The sequence below is a fragment of the Lynx rufus genome, unplaced genomic scaffold, assembly GCF_022079265.1.
Source record: "Lynx rufus isolate CCGP_SWC_20201006 ecotype Redwood Valley unplaced genomic scaffold, mLynRuf1.p SCAF_13, whole genome shotgun sequence".
Classification (NCBI taxonomy): Eukaryota; Metazoa; Chordata; class Mammalia; order Carnivora; family Felidae; genus Lynx; species Lynx rufus.
In genome coordinates this window covers 31,490,607-31,510,003 of record NW_025814827.1, presented here as the reverse complement: position 1 = coordinate 31,510,003, position 19,397 = coordinate 31,490,607, and the positions used below count along the sequence as shown (strand labels likewise).

Sequence of the window (19,397 nt, the reverse complement as noted above, 5' to 3'; positions counted from 1 at the left end):
CTTCAGTAACCCTGTTTGTTCTCCATATTTAAGAGTCTCTTATGTTTTGTCCCCCTCCCTGTTTTTATATTATTTTTGCTTCCCTTTCCTTATGTTCATGTGTTTTGTATCTTAAAGTCCTCATATGAGTGAAGTCATATGATATTTGTCTTTTTCTGACTAATTTCACTTAGCATAATACCCTCCAGTTCCATCTGCGTAGTTGCAAATGGCAAGATTTCATTCTTTTTGATTGCTGAGTAATACTCCATTGTATATATATATACCACATCTGCTTTATCCATTCATCCATCGATGGACATTTGGGCTCTTTCCATACTTTAGCTATTGTTGATAGTGCTGCTATAAACATTGGGGTGCATGTGCCCCTTCAAAACAGCATACCTGTATCCTTTGGATAAATACCTAGTAGTGCAATTGCTGGGTCGTAGAGTAGTTCTATTTTTAATTTTTTGAGGAATCTCCATACTGTTTTCCAGAATGGCTGCACCAGTTTGCATTCCCACCAGGAGTGCAAAAGAGATCCTCTCTCTCTGCATCCTTGCCAACACCTGTTGTTGCCTGAGTTGTTAACGTTAGCCATTCTGACAGGTGTGAGGTGGTATCTCATTGTGGTTTTGATTTGTATTTCTCTGATGATGAGTGATGTTGAGCATTTTTTCATGTGTTGGTTGGCCATCTGGATGTCGAACTTCTTTGGAGAAGTGTCTATTCATGTCTTTTGCCCATTTCTTCACTGGATTATTTGTTTTTGGGTGTTGAGTTTGATAAGTTCTCTATAGATTTTGGATACTAACCCTTTATCTGATAGGTCATTTGCAAATATCTTCTCCCATTCCGTCGGTTGCCTTTTAGTTTTGCTGATTGTTTCCTTTGCTGTGCAGAAGCTTTTTATTTTGATGAGGTCCCAACAGTTCATTTTTGCTTTTGTTTCCCTTGCCTCTGGAGACATGTTGAGTAAAAATTTGCTGCAACCAAGGTCAAAGAGTTTCTTGCCTGCTTTCTCCTTGAGGATTTTGATGGCTTCCTGTCTTATGTTTAGGTCTTTCGTCCATTTTGAGTTTATTTTTGTGTATGGTGTAAGAAAGTGGTCCAGGTTCATTTTTCTGCATGTCACTGTCCAGTTTTCCCAGCACCACTTGCTGAAGAGACTGTTTTTATTCCATTGGATATTCTTTCCTGCTTTGTCAAAGATTAGTTGGCCATACATTTGTGGGTCCATATCTGGGTTCCCTATTGTGTTCCATTGATCTGAGTGTCTGTTTTTGTGTCAGTACCATACTGTCTTGATGATTATGGCTTTGTAATGCAGCTTGAAGTCCGGGATTGTGATGCCTCTAGCTTTGGTTTTCTTTTTCAAGATTGCTTTGGCTCTTTGGGGTCTTTTCTGGTTCCATACAAATTTTAGGATTGTTTGTTTTAGCTCTGTGAAGAATGCTGGTATTTTGATAGGGATTGCATTGAATATGTAGATTGCTTTGGGTAGTATTGACATTTTAAAAATATTTGTTCTTCCTATCCAGGAGCATGGAATCTTTTTCCATTTTTTTTTTTGTGTCTTCAATTTCTTTCATAAGCTTTCTATAGTTTTCAGTGTATAGATTTTTCACCTCTTTGGTTAGGTTTATTCCTAGGTATTTTATGGGTTTGCGTGCAATTTTAAATGGGATCAATTCCTTGATTTCTCCTTCTGTTGCTTCATTGTTGGTGTATGGGAATGCAACCAATTTCTGTGCATTGATTTTATATCCTGTGACTTTGCTGAATTCATGGATCAGTTCTAGCAGGTTTTTGGTGGAATTTTTTTGATTTTCCATATAGAGTATCATGTCATCTGCAAAGAGTGAAAGTTTGACCTCTTCCTGACTGATTTGGATGCCTTTTATTCCTTTGTGTTGTCTGATTGCTGAGGCTAGGACTTCCAATATTATGTTGAATAATAGTGGTGAGAGTGGACATCCCTGTCTTGTTCCTGACCTTAGGGGGAAAGCTCTCAGTTTTTCCCCGTTGAGGATGGTATTAGCATTGGGTCTTTCATATATGGATTTTATGATCTTGAGGTATGATCCTTCTATCCCTACTTTCTTGAGGGTTTTTATCAAGAAAGGATGCTGTATTTTGTCAAATGCTTTCTCTGCATCTACTGAGAGGATCATGTGGTTCTTGTCCTTTCTTTTATTGATGTGATGAATCACATTGATTGTTTTGTGGATATTAAACCAACCCTGCATCCCAGGTATAAATCCCACTTGGTCGTGGTAAATAATTTTTTTCATGTATTGCTGGATCCAGTTGGCTAGTATCTTGTTGAGGATTTTTGTGTCCATGTTCATTAGGGAAATTGGTCTATAGTTCTCCTTTTTAGTTAGGTCTTTGTCTGGTTTTGGAATCAAGGTAATGCTGGCTTCGTAGAAAGAGTTTGGAAGTTTTCCTTCCATTTCTATTTTTTGGAACAGCTTCAAGAGAATAGGCATTAACTCTTTAAATGTTTGGCAGAATTTGAATAGTGTCCTTTATTACATTCTTTACCACCCAGTCTAGGATCACACATTGCATTTAGCTGTCCTGTCTCCTTTGTCTACCTTGATCTGGAGCAGTTTCTCAGCCTTTGTTTTATTACATTGAAATTTTGAATTCAGTATTTATTTGCCAGAGCTATATTCATTTTGAGCTTATCTGAGGCTTTCTCATGATTAGATTCAGGTTATGCATTCACACACCAAACGCTACATAAGTGATATAGCCTTCTCAGATACACCACTGCTGATTGAATCGGGGGTACTTCAGCCCTTTAGGAACTCAGAGCGGGAGGGGCTCCAAGGATTGCCACTAGCTCTCACACAACCCAAAGATCTGACCTGGAAACTGGCTGGAAAAGGAAAAACATGACACCAGATTTACAGTACAGCAGAGGAGAAGGAAGCCAGGGGAAGAGATCAGAGATCCAGAAATGAAGGCACATACACACACACACACACACACACACACACAGATGCAGAGAGGGAGTGAGGTGGATAGAGGAGGAAACAGGAGAGACTGAGGAAGTGGACAAAAGCAGCAAGTGCAGGCTTTGCCCGAGGAGAAACAGAGAATGGCACAAACAGATGGCTCAAAGAAGGAAGAGTCATCTGTAAGATGCATAAAGATTTTGAAGTTAGTGTTCACAGAACACAAAATCAATTTTTTTGGTTGTGGGCTTCAGAATGTTATCCCATAGTCTTATATTTCTGAAGGGAGTTTAGTGTGATGATGTAATTAGCCAGAACAGTCTCCTAGGTTAGGGAATTGCTCTCTGGGCACCAGCAACAAGATAAAGGATGATATTGCCTCAAAACTAGAGAGAACCAGGTCAGAGCTTCCTTACCCTTCCTGACATGGAGCAGAGATGTGTTTGAGATGGTGTCCCTTACCATATTTTGTCTCGCTTCTGAGTAGGCAGCATCTCTGCATTTTGGTCATAGTAGGTGTCGACAGTCAAGTTCCTGTCCATGTTGTGTGCAGAACGAAAATTGGAAACCACACGGGTTGGAACACCTAAACATCTCATTACTAAAGAGAAAGAAAACATGGAGAATCACTGAGTTCCTTTCAAGCAGAATCGTTAGCTCCCCATGCATGCTTTCTAACTTTTAAGCTGGAGGAGAGAAAGAAGGCCAAGATTCTTGCAGATCCATACCTGTAAGTCCTTTATTCTCAAAGCACTGCACCCAGGCCCAGAACCCTGCTGCCTACCTGCCCCACTGATGGTCTCCATCCCACTAGGAAAAAGAAATCGTTTGAAGGTTACTTAAAACAACAATAAGCAACTCAATTTATTATTTAGCGCTTTTTCCATTCAGCAGCTTTCCAGATTAAAAACAGAGAACCTAAAACATTTGCTAATTTGAAAGAAAATAAAAAACTTCAGGCCTTGTGGCCTGTTTTAGAAGAGAAGCTGTGTGGCTTAACTTCTCTGGGCCTTAGTCTCCTTGTGTGTAACAAAATAAGGAATTGAAATAGATGATTTTCAATTCTGAAATTCTGAATCTGTAATTCTACTGAAATATAAAGATTTGGAGGAGGTAAGAAAGAAATCAGAGAAAGGATAGAAGGGCAAGATAGACATAGAAGTAACTGGAAGACATCAGAGACAGAGGGAACTTGCTTGTACAATGAGGCAATAGCCATCCCTGATAAGGCAACAGCATCCTCTTGTGGCATCTCAGGATAGTACTACAAAGGCTTTTTAATGCTGAGTAAAGATCTTTTTCTTTTTTTTTTAATGTTTTATTTATCTTTGAGAGAGCTCAAGCTGGGGAGGGGCAGAGAGAGAGGAAGACAGGATCTGAAGCGGGCTCTGTGCTGATAGCAGCAAACCCAATGCAAGGCTTGAACTCATGAACCTTGAAATCATGCCCTGAGAGCCGAAGTTGGACGCTCAACCTACTGAGCCACCCAGGTGCCCCCAAAACTGAGTTAAGATCTTAAGATTTCACTTAAGTAGTTAAGATCTACTCCCACAAAGCAGATATTACACCACCTACACCACCACCACACCCAAGCGTAAGCGCGCGCATCTTCCCAAGGCCAAGTAAAATCAAGCCAAGAGCCAGATGTGACCTTTGGAACATAGGTCTCCACCTCAGCCAGCGAGGCGAGGAGTTCAGACAAGTTTATCCTATCCCTCTCCAGCTCAGGACCAGCAGTGGGTGCCTCCTGAGGCTGCTGGGAGGATTATAGTGCTTTGAAAAGTAAGAGGACTATTGAGATTGACCAATCTTTTTGTTACAATTGATTCAAGAGTCCCAAAGGGAGCCAGCCATGTGCTCACAGTCACTTCTCTACTCCCAGCACATCTCCTGAGCTTTTCATAACCTCTCTGAAGGGGTGACAGCTAGACCAGGACTGCAAGTGGCCAGAGGCTGTGTGGTGGGAGCAGCTGTCCCCTTCCTCAATGGCCCCAGAACTTTAGGGCCTGGGAGTGGGGAGAGGCTTCAAGACGGAGTAAGGATGCAGACCTAGACCTTCTCCCTCTCATCCCAGGGCCTAAGGGCCCAAGCTCTCCTCTACAACACCTGCCTAACCAGGGACTTCCCAGCCCAAGACAAATGTGGCCATATTAAATGCTGGTGCTGTGCTGAGCATTTTCCAGGGAAAATGAATGAGCAAAGTGAGGTCACTCTGTTTGAATACTCAGATTTAAACATCTCGTCTATCTGTAGCACCTGTACATATCTGCCAAGCTATGCTGCCCCTCTCAGAAAAATCTAGAACTTTGTCTTTGGCCCCTGTCTCTGTCTTCTCTGTTCTTTGCTCCCTCATCCTCCAATTCAGAGTCAGCCCATTCACTCAGCAAACACTGAGCATCACAACACAACAGGTAGCATGTGTAAGGTACTCCTGCCTTGCATGGGGCAAGACAGGCAGACACCTCAGTATTCTGTCTTTCCCTCATCCTCACAGATAATCCAATCAACACCTTTGCACTAAATCGTAAATAAATGGTAATGCAAAAAACACTGATGCTCTATGTGGGTAGTTAGCAAAGTAGCAAATCTCCTATTGTAACTCCTCAAGAAACTCTTCAAGAAGTATTTGGGAGCCGCCAGCTCTGCCTACAGGTGGGATCAGACTTTCTCAGACCATTTGCTTGTACTTCAAGCTTCCCCCAGCTGTCCCTGACTCCAGGCTCACCAGGAGCTGAGAAACCTGAGTAGTGGCAGAGAGAAGCTGCCTTTGCTTCCACTTTGGGGCCACACTCTTCTTTATCCAAGTGACCATTTTAATAGTCTAACTGCCATCAAGGAGACTGCAGAGTGATTGTGACAGGTCAACCTCCCTCCTAGGAAAATATGCGAGAGTCCCCAAGAGTATGGAGTGTGCTGGGTGAGAGTCCCTGTGTGCACCATCTCTTAGCTGTGGGGCTATGGTCAGGCCACAGTTAACTTATGTGAAAATGGAGATAACCAGAGCTTGACTTCAAAGGGTCATCACAAAAATTAAATGAATGCTTCTGCATCCCCATCTCTCCCTCACTCACCTGTGCACATCACAGCTGCAAAGACCCAGCATTGTCCATACTTCACAGGCTGCCTGCCCCTGGCTAACCACTGCCGCAGGATGGCTACACTGCCATTCCACTCCAGCGGGCTGACCCCCCTGGAGTAGTCCTCTCCCCAGTTTCCCTGCAGCACACCGTTGTCATCGTTGCTGTTGATCTGCAAAGGACAGACAGGCGGGTCCCCACAGTGCCCTAGGGAAGCTCAGATTGTCCTCAGACAGGGCTGGGAGAGCTTCTGTGCTTACCATGGCGCTCACCACCCTGCAGACGTACACAGGGTCATTCCGCTGGGAGTAGTCTTTGGATGGGTTCTCTAAAAAGTACAGGCTCTTGTTCAAGATCTCAAAGCAGATATCTATGATGTCCTCTTCAAACTTCCAAGTGATTTCAAGGGAGAGAAAAGAGAAGAGCGTCCTAAAACTTGAAGTCAATAACACAGGCTTTGAGGGATGGTGTATATGTGCTGGAGATGAGGATGGGGTTAAATATAAGACAAGGTCCTGCCTTCAAAGAGCTTATAAGTCAAATTGGGAGTGTATGAGATTCAGAATTCTGGAAAATGAACCTGAGTGGCTCTAATGGAAAATGCAAACAGAATTTGGAGGTGAGGGATCCCTGTTGACAAGAGATCAGAGAAGGCCATTAGCACCAGTAGGCTTGGAAGGGCCAGGTAGACAGGAAGAGAGCAGGGTGGGGATGTTCACCTGAGGTCTTTGAGTATGGTGCTGCCCAGGACAGGGACTTAGAGGTTTTCATTTCTGGAGGACATGAGGGAGTAGGAAAGACCAGATGGATAAAAACAGGGCAGCTGTGAGAGGTGAGGGAGAAGAGTATGAGAGCCTTGAAATCAAGTAGAGGAGTTCAGCTGTACCTGGGAACCTAGGAAAAGCCAGTGTAGGTTCATGACATAAGTTTATAACATATACTTGATACATATGCCTATGTGAAGTATGGAGAATGCTGGCTCTTTGCAGCTGTGATGTGCACAGGTAAGTGAGGGAGAGGTGGGGATGCAGACATATGTCTCCGTATCAAAAAATCACACAAATTGTCACAGTTGGAGCACACAGGCTCCCCACTCCCTCCCCACCACCCTCCTGGTGAGTGTGGATGGGGCTGGGATGTCAGTGGGAGGGAGGCAGAAAGTATACCAGTCATATTTGCTGGTTGAAAATGGAAAAGTTGCCCAGAGCCAAAGGTCCTGCCGTTTGTACACTGACAGGATATTTGATGTTATTAAAGAATTGTCGTTTATTTTTTCAGTTAGGATAATGTTCACTTTTTCAGGAAGAGTTGTTATCTTTTAGAGCTATAATCAAAGTATTACTCTATTAAATGATATGGTATCTATAAATTCCTTTCAAAACTTCCAGTGATGAGTTTGGAGGGATGCGGACAGTACAGACCAGGGACAGGCAAACTTTTTCTGTAAAGGACCAGATAGTAAGTATTTTAGCTTTTGCAGGCTGTGGGGTCTCTGTCTCAGCTACACAACTCTACCACTGTAGCATTAACACATCCACAGGTGATACTTAAGTGAATGAGCATGGCTGTGTCCCCGTAAAATGTCATTTATAGACATCACAGCTTGAACTTCATATAATTTGCATATCACAAAAAATTTTTTAGTTCTTTTTCAACAATAAAAACACGAAAACCATTTTAACTCATGAACCACACAAGAACAGTCAGTGGACTCTAGTTTGCAAACCCCTGGTATAGATGGAATAAGATTCACCATAAATTGCTCATTACTGAAGCTGAGAGACAGGTTCATTTTAGTATCCTGTCTACTTGGAAAATGTTTTAAGTTTTTTATATAAAATATTAAAAACTTGAAAGATATCTCCCCTTCCTTCCTTTCCCCTCTTACTGGTTGGGAAATTGGCCCCACACCACACACTGTGACATTTGTTAGTGGCCTTTTGTGAGCTAATAGAGTTAAGAACCAGCTAAAGGAGACCTGCCCTAGGCCCCGTTTCTGGTGACAGCATTACCTGCCCATAGTTCCAGGGCCAGGAGGTGATGAATTTTTCATGACCCTTGTAAACAAAGCCATAGTCCATCATGATATACTCCTGCAATAGTATTTCACTTGGCAGGTAGACATCATCCTCTGAGTGGATAAGAGTAGGAGAGGGGGCAAAAGACAAACAGAGAAATAAAAAATAAATAAATAAAATAAAATAAAATACAGTAATAACAGTGTCTTGCTGGATAATAGGGGAAGGAATGGGTTGGTGGCAATACAAATCGAAACTGGACCCCTTAAAAGTCTATAATGCTCTTCTAGAGACCAGTGATATAATCTGTACTTTAAAACATAATGATTATCATTTCATGATTGTAAAAGTGGAAAGCCTATTGTAGAGATTTGGAAAATATGGATGACGGAATGCAGATAATGAAAATCACTCATTCCCACTACTCACAGACACCCACCACTACAGTTTGGTATATTCCTGCCACTCTTTCTGTCCACGTACATGTAATACAATTAAGATCACACTGTGTTCCGTTCCCTAATCTCTTTCACTGCACATCACACCACAAGCATTTTCATCATGCCATTAAAATTCTTTTTTTAAAGATGGTTTTCAGTGAGCACATGGTATGGCATAGATAAGCAGCTTTTATCTTCCGGGCTTTCTCAGAAGAACCTCTCTGAGCCTTCCTAGTGGATCAGGTTGTCATTACAGCCTGTGAAGCAGTTGTACCTGCATTCCAAGGGTTAAAAAGCAGGATGAAAGTTCCCAATGGGTGAGTCACACTGTGACCCTGGCCCTGAGAGATCTCTATCTTCAGAGTGTAGGGACCAATGACTGCATTGGATGGTGTAAAAAGGGAGACGAAGAGTGAATTGGTGTCAATGGTGAAGTCAGAAGCACTCCAGACATTCCCTTGTCGAGCCTGGGTAAGGGAGAAGGTGGCTCGGGTTCCCAGCAACTCCGTGGGCGCTGGTCCTGTGTGAGAGACAAATGACCCCTCAGTGAGGTTTAAAATCTATGTGACATGATTCCAGGGGGCTAGGAGGACCCTCACCTTCTTCCACCACTTGCTAATCCTTTTGGTTTAAGGCTTTTATTGCCACTGGATGTCTTTGGGCAAGCCACTGAAGATCTGTGGGCCTCAGATATTTTTATCTGTAAAATGGGATCATCATAGTACCTGAAAGCTAAAACTCCTGTCATGGGGATTAAATTATATAATATATATGAAGTTTCAGCACAGTGCCTATTGTGCATTTAAAAATTGGCTGTTATCAGGGTGCCTGGGTGGCCCAGTTGGATAAACGTCTGACTCTTGATTTCAGCTCAGGTCATGATCTCACAGAGCCTCACATCAGGCTCTGCACAGAGCCTACTTGGGATTCTGTCTCTCCTTCTCTCTGCCCCTCGCCAGCTTGTGTTCTCTCTCTATCAAAGTAAATAAATAAACTTTAAAAAAATTGGCTGTTATGATCACAGTTTCAATTTGCTGAGTTGGCCAAATCTTTCCTTAATGTCACTTATCAGGTGAGCACTTAGAGGGTCCTGGGGATCCCAGGAAGAGGGAGGGGAGGGAGCACTCAAGAAGGGGACGTGAGAGCCCTACAGGTGAATTTTGCCTTAGGGCAGGGTGAACTCACCCGTCTCAGCCACAAAGGTGAGGTAGTCTGTCCCAAAGTGGAAGGGTCGGCTGAAATGTAGTTGGAGCAGAAAGGACTGGCCCCGGCGTACAACAAGCCTCTTCAGGCCCATCTCCTGCGTGTGATGCTCCTGGTTGTTTCTTGGGCTCTGAAGGTCCACAGACCTGAACTTCAAGGCTGCTACTGGAGCGGTATCGGGAGAGGAGACAGGTCACTGCCCAGCTGTGGCTCCCCAGGTTCAACATCCCCCAACACTTCTCAATCATTTCTGCAGCACCTGGCTCTGACTTTGGTAGGATTACTGTCTACACCTGAGCCCTTCTGCCACCCCTACCTGCTAGTTTCACAACTTAGCCTTGGCAGTTTAGCAGGCCCCAACCCTGGAGTGGGAAGATTGTGATCCTGGTGACTCTGCACCTGAACCCAGAGCTATAGGGCTCAAAAATGAGGGCCCCAGGGGGCACCTGGGTGGCCCATTAGGTTAAGCGTCTGACTTCAGCTCAGGTCATACTCTCAACATTTGTGAGTTCAAGTCCTGCATCGGGCTCTGTGCTGACTAGCTCAGAGCCTAGAGCCTGCTTCAGATTCTGTGTCTCCCTCCCTCTCTGCCCCTCCCTCCCTGGCACTCTGTCTCTCTCCCTCTCAAAAATAACTAAACATTAAAAAAAAAAAAAAACAAAATTAGGGTCCCAGGAAGAGAAAGGTTTCCAGATAATTGACACTTAATCCATGAAGTGCCACCACATACTATTAACCACTTTTGTTGACAATCTTTCCAAAATTTACTCTCTTATCATGCTGATAGAAGAAAGAACATATTAGAATTTTGTATGAATTAAGTCAGTGGGCTGACTAGAGGCTGTGACCTCAGCTACAGGCAAGTCCCTGCTTAAGATGCTGGGTAGGTAGCTTCTTTCTCACCTCTCAGCCATGCTCTGGGTGTATGAGGGCACTGACTCTTCCCAGGATGCTACTGTGTGTGTACCTAGGGTACAGTTTAAAGACTCTCATAGCACAACTGGCCAGAGTGTGGGCTGTCACTACCTTAGCTCTGAGACCTTGAGCGAGTCACTTAATATCCAGAGACATCAGTGTCCTCAGCTGCAAAATAGAGACAGTGGTATTCCTACCCCATAGGGTCCATGTGAGCATTGAGTGAAGATCCACAGGTAAAGGACTTCTGGTAGTGGCAGGTACGGAGTAAGCACTCAGTAATCATTAATTGCTCTTAGTGCTAGTAATGACACAGCCTCAGATTGTATTTGCTTTGTTATTTAAAAAAAATTTTTTTAATGTTTATTTATTTTTGAGAGAGAGACAGAATGCGAGTGGGTTAGGACAGAGAGAGAGGGAGACGAATCTGAAACAGACTCCAGGCTCTGAGCTGTCAGCACAGAGCCCAACGCAGGGCTCGAACTCACGAGCTGCGAGATCATGACCTGAGCTGAAGTCGGACGCTCAACCGACTGAGCCATCCAGGTGCCCCGCTTTGTTATTTTTTTAAAAAAATTTAGTATTTATTTATTTTTACTTTTGAGAAAGAAAGAATGAGAGAGAGAGAGACAGCATGCGAGTGGGGGAGGGGCAGAGAGAGAGGGAGATGCACAATCCAAAGCAGCCTTCTCAGCTGTCAGTATAGAGTCCGACGCAGGGCTTGAACCCACGAACTGGGAGATCGTGACCTTAGCCAAACTTGGACACTTAACCAACTGAGCCACCCAGGCGCCCCTGAATCATTTCTGCTGGTGATATTTACTGCGCTTACTGTAAACAAAAATCCATTTGATCTTTTTCTCTAGTAGCACATCAGTTTAACTCAGTGGTTCTCCAGTGGAGAAATTCTGTCCCCTGAAGGACATGTAGCAATGTCTGGATACATTTTTGGTTGTCACAACTTGGGGTAGAGGCCGGGGATGCTGCCAAACAGCATCCTAGAGGAAACACAAATTTTAGCACCTACCAGTTTTTGTGCCATTCACATTCTGAACTTCCACACTGATTCTTTATGTTTTTGCTAAATTAGTTCACTTTGATAGTTTTGGCCCATCTTTCCTTTACCTGGCTGGAATTCTTAAATCCTTGTTCTTTCACCCAAATGCTTTACGTTGCCATCTGGGGGCTGCCTAAACTGTTTTCCAGGTCTTCATCCAAGACATTGCTAATAAGATGGTTCTAAGCATTAGGGCTTAAGTCAGACACCAATGGAGTATCATGTTGGAGTTTTCTTCCAGGTTAATGCTAAGTTATTAGGAAATACTCTTTAAGTATAGTTGTTCAACTAGCTGTGACTACATCTGATACTTCATCTGAGGAAATGGGATTAAGTGTTTAAAATTTTCCTTCACAGCCTAAAATCAAATCCAACTTTCATATTTGTATCTTTCCCACAACCTTGTTAAACATTTGACTAAAAACAGAATGTGCGTGATGGTCCCTTGATCCCCCTTCTTGTAACCATCTTTTGTTGAGGGAGATTCAAAGATGAATCACTGGATCAAATAGTACAAAGTTTTTAAACCTCTTATTGTAACTTAGGCACTTAAATAATTATATTATTGCAACCAGAGAAGTCAGGACGAGATCTAACACGGATGCCTTTGAGTTACTTAGCAGCATTTTTTAAACATCAGGTCCAATCCATTAGTAGTTTGCAAAATCAATTCAGAGAAATGTGACCAATATTTTTTTAAATAGAAAATATCACAATGTAGCACACATAAGGAGAGGAAGAATAATTTTATGTGTAACTGGGTCACGATATATACTGTGGGTCAGAGTCAAAAAGTTTGAAAGCAACTGGCCTAGATACTGATTGTATCTTATCTTTTCCTGAGGGACCTGACATTTTCATACCAGGAACTACGGAGCCTCCAAAGGAAGCTTCTCCACCCCATGTGTAACATCCAGTGGCCGTTCCACCCTGAAGGATCAGATACCCAAAAGAGGCAGTGAAGAGCACACAGAAGTGCTTACGTCACTTCCACAAGAGAGAACAGGACTGGGGGCAGCCTTTTCTGGGCTGCTGTCCACAGCTAGAAGCATACTTCTAAGGGCAGATCAATTCTCCCTTTACTCAGGCTGGGGTGGTTTGGGAAGGAAAGGGGAGGAGGAAGAAGGAAGATGCCTTCCTCTCCATGCCTAAGATTGCAGTGCACAGAGAAAACTTATTGTCCATTGGAGACTCAGGTTTTCTTTTTTATGCCACTTAACACCATTATGCATTTGGCTCACTGAAGGCCTTTTCATGTCAGGAAGACAGTGACTTCAGAGAACAAGAGGGAGGTCCTTCAAGGGAGCAGGAAAAAAATTCAAAAACCAAAAGGATCAGGAAGAGGTTTAACAAAGCAGGAAATCAAGCAGAAGCAATTAGTAAAAACATGTCAACTCCCACAAGGCCTTCTTGCCTTGGCCATTGGCCCACCAGAGTTAATGACTTGAGCAAGAGGAGAGGAAGCCTTGGCCCATGATTCCCGGTGCTTGACTAATATAAAGACAAGGAAGAATCAAAATATACCCCCATGTATTATCATCCTGAAAATGTGGGGGGGGGGCAGATGGGGAGGACATTAAAACAGTCATCTGCCTATTATGAGTTCTGAAGCTCCTGCCACCTGAGACCAAAACCTGAGGCAGCCCTACTCTCACAGACGACTCCATCTCTCCACTTGGGTCTTAGCTCAGAGGTACCTGCTGCACAGGGGCTTTCTTCAGCCACTGAATGTGACGCCCCACCTCCCACCCTATCGCTCACCATCACAACACCCTTTTTTTTTTTTAATTTTGTTTTTAACGTTTATTTATTTTTGAGACGGAGAGAGACACAGCATGAACGGGGGAGGGGCAAAGAGGAGGGAAACACAGAATCGGAAGCAGGCTCCAGGCTCTGAGCCATCAGCCCAGAGCCCGACGCGGGGCTCGAATTCGCGGACTGCGAGATCGTGACCTGAGCCGAAGTCGGACGCTCAACCGACTGAGCCACCCAGGCGCCTCACACAACACCCTTTTTATTCTCTGCTGGGCACTTAATAGTATCTGGGATTATTTCCACGGAAGTAGAAACCTTGGCCATCTTCTCACTCCTGGACCCCCCACACCTAGGATGGAGCATGGTTCCTAATTGCTGCTGATAATGGTCGCTAATGTTCACTGAATACCTACTACCTTACAAGTACCATCCGAAGCATTTTATGTGTCTGAAATCATTTATGTTCTCACAACCATACTGTGATTGATGTGTTAATAGTGTTGCCCACATGCAGGATGGTACAGGGTAGAGCTGCGGTTTGAACCCAGGTAGGTTGGCTCCAGAGCCTTCCCTCTTAATCTTCAAGGTCTCCTGCCTTCCCTAGGGAATGCTCTGAGATGTTTGCTGGTACAATGTGGGCAGCATGGGTAAAGTACTAGGAGACTAGCCTCACAGGACAGCAGTGGGGCTGTGGTGGAAAAGAAGGAGAAAACCCTCTGTGGGCAGCAGGGCCAGAATGGGGAGGGGGGGCTTGACTCAACGCCAAGATGCTGCTGTTTGATCCACTACTAATGGGTATACCTACCCACAGTGGGAGGATAAAATGGTATACCTTTCTGAGGGCAACTCATCAATATTTATTATAAGAGAAAAGAGGGGTGCCTGGGTGGCTCAGTCGGTTGAGCGTCCAACTTCAGCTCAGGTCATGACCTCACAGTTCGCAAGTTCGAGTCCCACATCGGGCTCTGTGCTGATGGCTCAGAGCCTGAAGCCTGCTTCTGATTCTGTGTGTGTCTCTCTCTCTGTCCCTTCCCTGCTCACACTCTGTCTCTCTCTCTCAAAAATAAATAAACATTTAAAAGAAAAGAAAGCCTTAAAACATAAATACATTTGAGGCACAAATTCCTCTTCTGGGAATTTTTCCTAAGAAAAAAATCATTATGTACAAAAATGTAAACATAAGGATGTTCAGTGCAACCTAAATATCCTATAGTAAGTGTTGGATACATAAACTTTATTCCTCTGATGTCAACATAACAAACAAAAAGAACAAAGAATATGGGGAAATAATTCATGAGGTATTAAAAAGTAACATAAAAAGACTAAAACCCAGTATGTTACAGATTATCTGTAGGTGGTGATATTATGGGAAATTTTTCTTTCCTTTGAGTTTTTTGGTATTGTCACACTTTTGCTTTGAACATGTATTCCTTTTGTATCAAGGAAAAGTGTTACTTTGATCAGAGGCGGGTTTCTGAGCAGGAGTGGCACCATCAAAGCTGTAGTTGAGGATTAATCCAGCTATGGTATGTAGCACAGACAGAGGGAAAAAAGTCTAGGGAGGGAAGGGCAGTGAGACTCTGTCGCAATAACCCAGGTAAAAAAAAAACTAAGAGGACCTAAACGAAAGTGTTGGCAAGAAGAAAAGAGGAACCGCCCTGTGTGTGCAAGGGACTGAAGCTCACGGTCATGTGGCAGGCTAATAAACACTTGAAATACCTTGACTTCCAGTGCTTCGCAAAGCTAGTTTGGGTGAAGACTGGGGCAGGTTAAAACAATCCACAGCCAGCAACATCCTAGGCAATCAGGCTACTGGCAAAGGACTGGAAAGCTCCAGACAGAGATGGCGAAGGGTAAATTATCCCAAGCACAGCCAGCAGTGAGAGCCAGCACCTGCCAGCAAATGTCAGGTGCACTTTGGCTCCTTCTCTTCTCCTGCTCTTGTCCCTGCACTTAGTCTAGCTTCTATGTCAGTGTCTTTTCTTTTTCCACTTCTCGTTATTGTCGGTTTAGGACTTTGATAAATACTTCATTCTTTTTCATTTCTTCTCTTTTAAAAAATGTAAAAGGATACATCTTTGTGAGAGCCCATGAAGATTCCTAAGCAATGAGATTACTGCAGAGTGTTTCTATGTTCCTTAGAATGTGCAAGAAGAAAAATATCTTATTATTTGAAGGTTCAAGTACAAATTTCTTCGTGAAGTGTTCAATGTGCTCCACAATGTGGTCCCAACTTATTTATCCAATTTTATCTCAGCCCATAAACTCTGCTTCATTCATGTTGTGGCCTCCAAACCTCTGGATGTAGGGATTGAGGAAGGACCCCAATCTCTACATCCCCACTGTCTCGATTTTTCCAGTAAAACTCAACATCCACCTTCTCCACGAAATCCTCCCCAAGCATTTTGGAACATGGAGATATCCTAGCACCGGTAGCAATAGTTTTATAGCTGGGTAATATTTACTAAGTGTCTATAAGCCCCAGGCTTTATATACATTGTGTCCTTCTATCCCTATAACTACCCAACAAGATGTTATTAACTCCATATTATAGGTGAGCTGACAGAGGATCAGTGAGATTAAGTTAACTAGGTAGGTGTCACCTATAATAAGTGGCAAAATTGTCGTTCAAACATAGGTAGTTTGACTTCAGAGCCTAGCTTTTAACCTCTGGCTTGTGGTGATGGTCTGGAGGTTTTCACTTTTTTTTTTCCCCTCATAAGTGAATATCCTGCTCTAGTCAAATGAATAAAGCTCCTAAGAGGAGCTGCTCTGGTGAAAGAGGTGGGGGAGGAGTCCCTCTGGCTTCTCTGTAGAGCCCTACCTGTCTAAAGAACACGGTGAAAACCACATATTCATCCCAACCTCCTCATCCTAAAATGTCAGCAGGTGAGATCAGAACCGGTTTCAGGGCCCACCTGTGTCTCTCTCTTCTCTGCAATTTCTCAGACTCTGAACCCTTATTTGTCAGTTAATTATGTACCACTAAGTCCTTTCTTTGAAACATTATTTTCCTTTAATGATATCTACATGAGTAGCTGTGTTGTGTGATTGTTAACAGCTAGTACTCAGCAATTCAAATAGCTGCTGGCAAAGGAGAAGTGTTCCCAGAATGGCTACCCAGGTTAAATCATTAGGTCTTTTGGAGCAAATGTAACAAAGGATTAATATCCATAATATGTAAAAGTTGCTATAAATATTAAGAAGTCTTCAGAGAAATGCAAACTATAACAATAATGAGATCTTATCTTTGATCCATTCAAAAATACTTAAAAGAATAATAATAGTGTATTCTGTGAAGTTATATATGGAAGTGGACAGTCTCATACATTGATGGTGGGAATGTAAATTCATATAGACTTTTTGGAGGAAATTGATTGATACTAAAGAGTAGAAGAAAATGCCATCCCCAAATATGCCACTTTGGCATAGAGATTATTTTGAGCTGAAGGCACTTGAGAAGCAGATATAAGAAAAGCTTTCAGCACTTTCCCTATTTGCTTAAAAGCAGGACATAAACTTATAAATGTGTCCCTCCTGCCCTGTCTACCATAAAGGGCAGAAGTTCATCACCAGAGACAGCTCTAGACCCTCATCAGCCCAGAGATGGCACCAGAGAAATCTACATAAGAAACTATTAACTGGCCTTTCTCTTCCACTAGTTTCCCCCCTATGTTTACCCTCCTACAATTTGCTGCCCTAGTGACTCAAAATCCATTTCCTTTGTCTTGTCACTTCTCTGTAACATGTGCACGTGTAAGTGCAATGCACATGTTAATATACTTTTGTTTGTTTTCTGTTTCTTTTATCAGTCTAATTATAGGTCCTCAGCCAATGAACCTAATTGGTAGAAGGAAAAAAAGTTTTCCCTCTCCTACAAGATCAACCAAAAACTTAAAGTGGCTATTGTCTTTGATCTAACAGTTCTTTTAGAAATCTTTCATATAGGGGTGTCTGGGTGGCTCCATTGGTTGAGCATCTGCCCCTTGATTTCAGCTCAGGTCATGATCCCACATTTCGTGAGATCAAGCCCTGTGTTGGGCTCGGGCTGACAACACGGAGTCTTCTTGGGATTCTCTCTCTCTGCCCCTCCTCCATCTGCATGTGTGCTCTCTCTCTCTGTCTCTCTTTCAAAATAAATAAATAAACTCAAAAAAAAATCTTTCATGTAAAACATACTGGCACACATACGCCAAGTTACCTCAGCAGGGATGTTCATTGAAGCATTATTCATAAGAACAAAACACTGGAAACAAGCTAAATGTCCACGAATAAGGCATAGTAACAAATTAAACAAATCAATAAATTTATTAAATAAGTTGCATTTATATGCTGTGAATGGAAAATTATAATTTGTTTGAAATTTTTGATTGACCAATATGCACTGGCATGCAAAGATTTCCAAGATATACGAATAAATTTTTAAAAAAGCAAGTCATTGGATAATATGTATCATATAATCTCACTAGAATAAAACAAAGAATTCTATATAATCTAGTATGATTTGGAAGCAGTTAGCCACATTGTTAACAGTTCTCTCCTGTGAGGAAGGAGCAGGATTGGGAGTACATACGGGGGACTTGGCCTTTTTTTTTTGTTTTAATTCTAGTATCTGAACATTCTTCAACAAGTGTATATTTTTTGTGTATTGTTTTATTAAAGTATACTTTAAAAAAAGATAATATAACATTTAGGCTTAGGTTGGGGATAACCGAGGGGAAAAAATACCCTAGACTCTGGCACAAAAACACCCTGGAATCTAGCATACAAACAAGTGTCTTGAGACTTCTGTATTAAACTCTGCCTTGTGTTAAAATACCATGTGTGTCTATAATCTTTAGTAGTTTCTGTGATATATAATTTTGGACACAATTTTAAGAAGTACATAATCCATGTTTGGTGTCCTCTCCCAGCAGGCCCTGAGTGTCTGCCAGACTGGAGTGTTGTTTTCACTAAGGGGACCCAAAGAGGAGCCTGAGCTAAGAGGGCAGCAGCAGCAGCTCTCCAAGGGGAGCCGAGAGCCACAGGAGAAGCCAGGCCAGGAGAAAGGTCTAGGATCTAAGAGGTGGTCCTCCCACAGCTGCAGGATTAGCCAAGAAATGGCTTCCCAAGCACCAAGGGCCTCTGGTGGTAAAGGTCAAGGTCTTTCTGGGCTTCCTCAGACTTCCCAAGCCCATTCTAGTCACAAGATGTTAAAGAAAAGATTGTCTACGGTGTCAGGGTTAAGCTAAATCCCTTCATAAGAAAATGAATGGTTCTACGATTTGTGTCCCACTGTCCAAATGAAGGTGGGGAAATGGGAGGAAGGAGCCAGATAACAAAATGAACTATCACCTTCAATTTAGGTTCTCCTGTCTCTTCCATTCATCCACCACCCCCCCGCCGACCTTCTCCAAATGTCTCCCCTCTCTTAATTCAGCACCTCTGAAAAGTCAGATTCCCAGTACTCACTCTGATCCATCTCCCTCCTTCTTCTGTCTTCCAAGGCCCTCCAACTAATCAGTATTCAGATTCCAGATCTAATTGCATCTCTGAGCATTTACAGACATCCTCCTAGAATCTTTTCTCCCATCCTGAGTCGGTAGGGTGGGGCTGCCGTTTCCTCCTCCTCCTAGGACTCCTCCTGCTCTTAATTTCCCCGTTGTTCCGGGTGCATCTTCACATAAGGAAAAGAGCTTCTGCCCTAAGCCTTTTTAAAAATTGCTGAGGGATTTGTTTCTGTGGCCTCCTTTTTAAGCTGAGAAGACTCAAGTGATATGAAAGGCAAAGTTTGGTTTGGATCTGTCCCTTTGCACCTCTGTCACTTCAAGTCTTGGGACCCAATTCACTCTAAGCCCACTCAGTCTGGTGTCAGGCACTGCCAGATAGTTAGTGTCCAGATGGGGATGGGTAAGGAACAGAGCTGCCTGCAGAAAGGTCATTAACCAATGGTCACGAAAACGGGTTTGAACAGTCCATTAGGACCCAGAGAACTTCACATCTTA

The 19,397-nt window shown here is 43.0% G+C and overlaps 1 protein-coding gene across 1 annotated transcript in view; it reads right to left on the bottom strand.

The window, feature by feature from the left end:
- Positions 1–18,874, bottom strand: part of TGM7 (transglutaminase 7) — a 32,143-nt gene extending 13,269 nt beyond the window's left edge. Inside the window, exons 1-7 of the mRNA XM_047074658.1 lie at positions 18,865–18,874; positions 9,669–9,851; positions 8,758–9,003; positions 8,038–8,156; positions 6,286–6,414; positions 6,020–6,197; positions 3,411–3,549 (exon numbers count right to left, since the gene is read on the bottom strand). Coding sequence (XP_046930614.1) covers positions 3,411–3,549; positions 6,020–6,197; positions 6,286–6,414; positions 8,038–8,156; positions 8,758–9,003; positions 9,669–9,851; positions 18,865–18,874 — 1,004 coding nt within the window. The remainder of the gene's footprint in view (positions 1–3,410; positions 3,550–6,019; positions 6,198–6,285; positions 6,415–8,037; positions 8,157–8,757; positions 9,004–9,668; positions 9,852–18,864) is intronic.
- Positions 18,875–19,397: the final 523 nt, after the last annotated feature.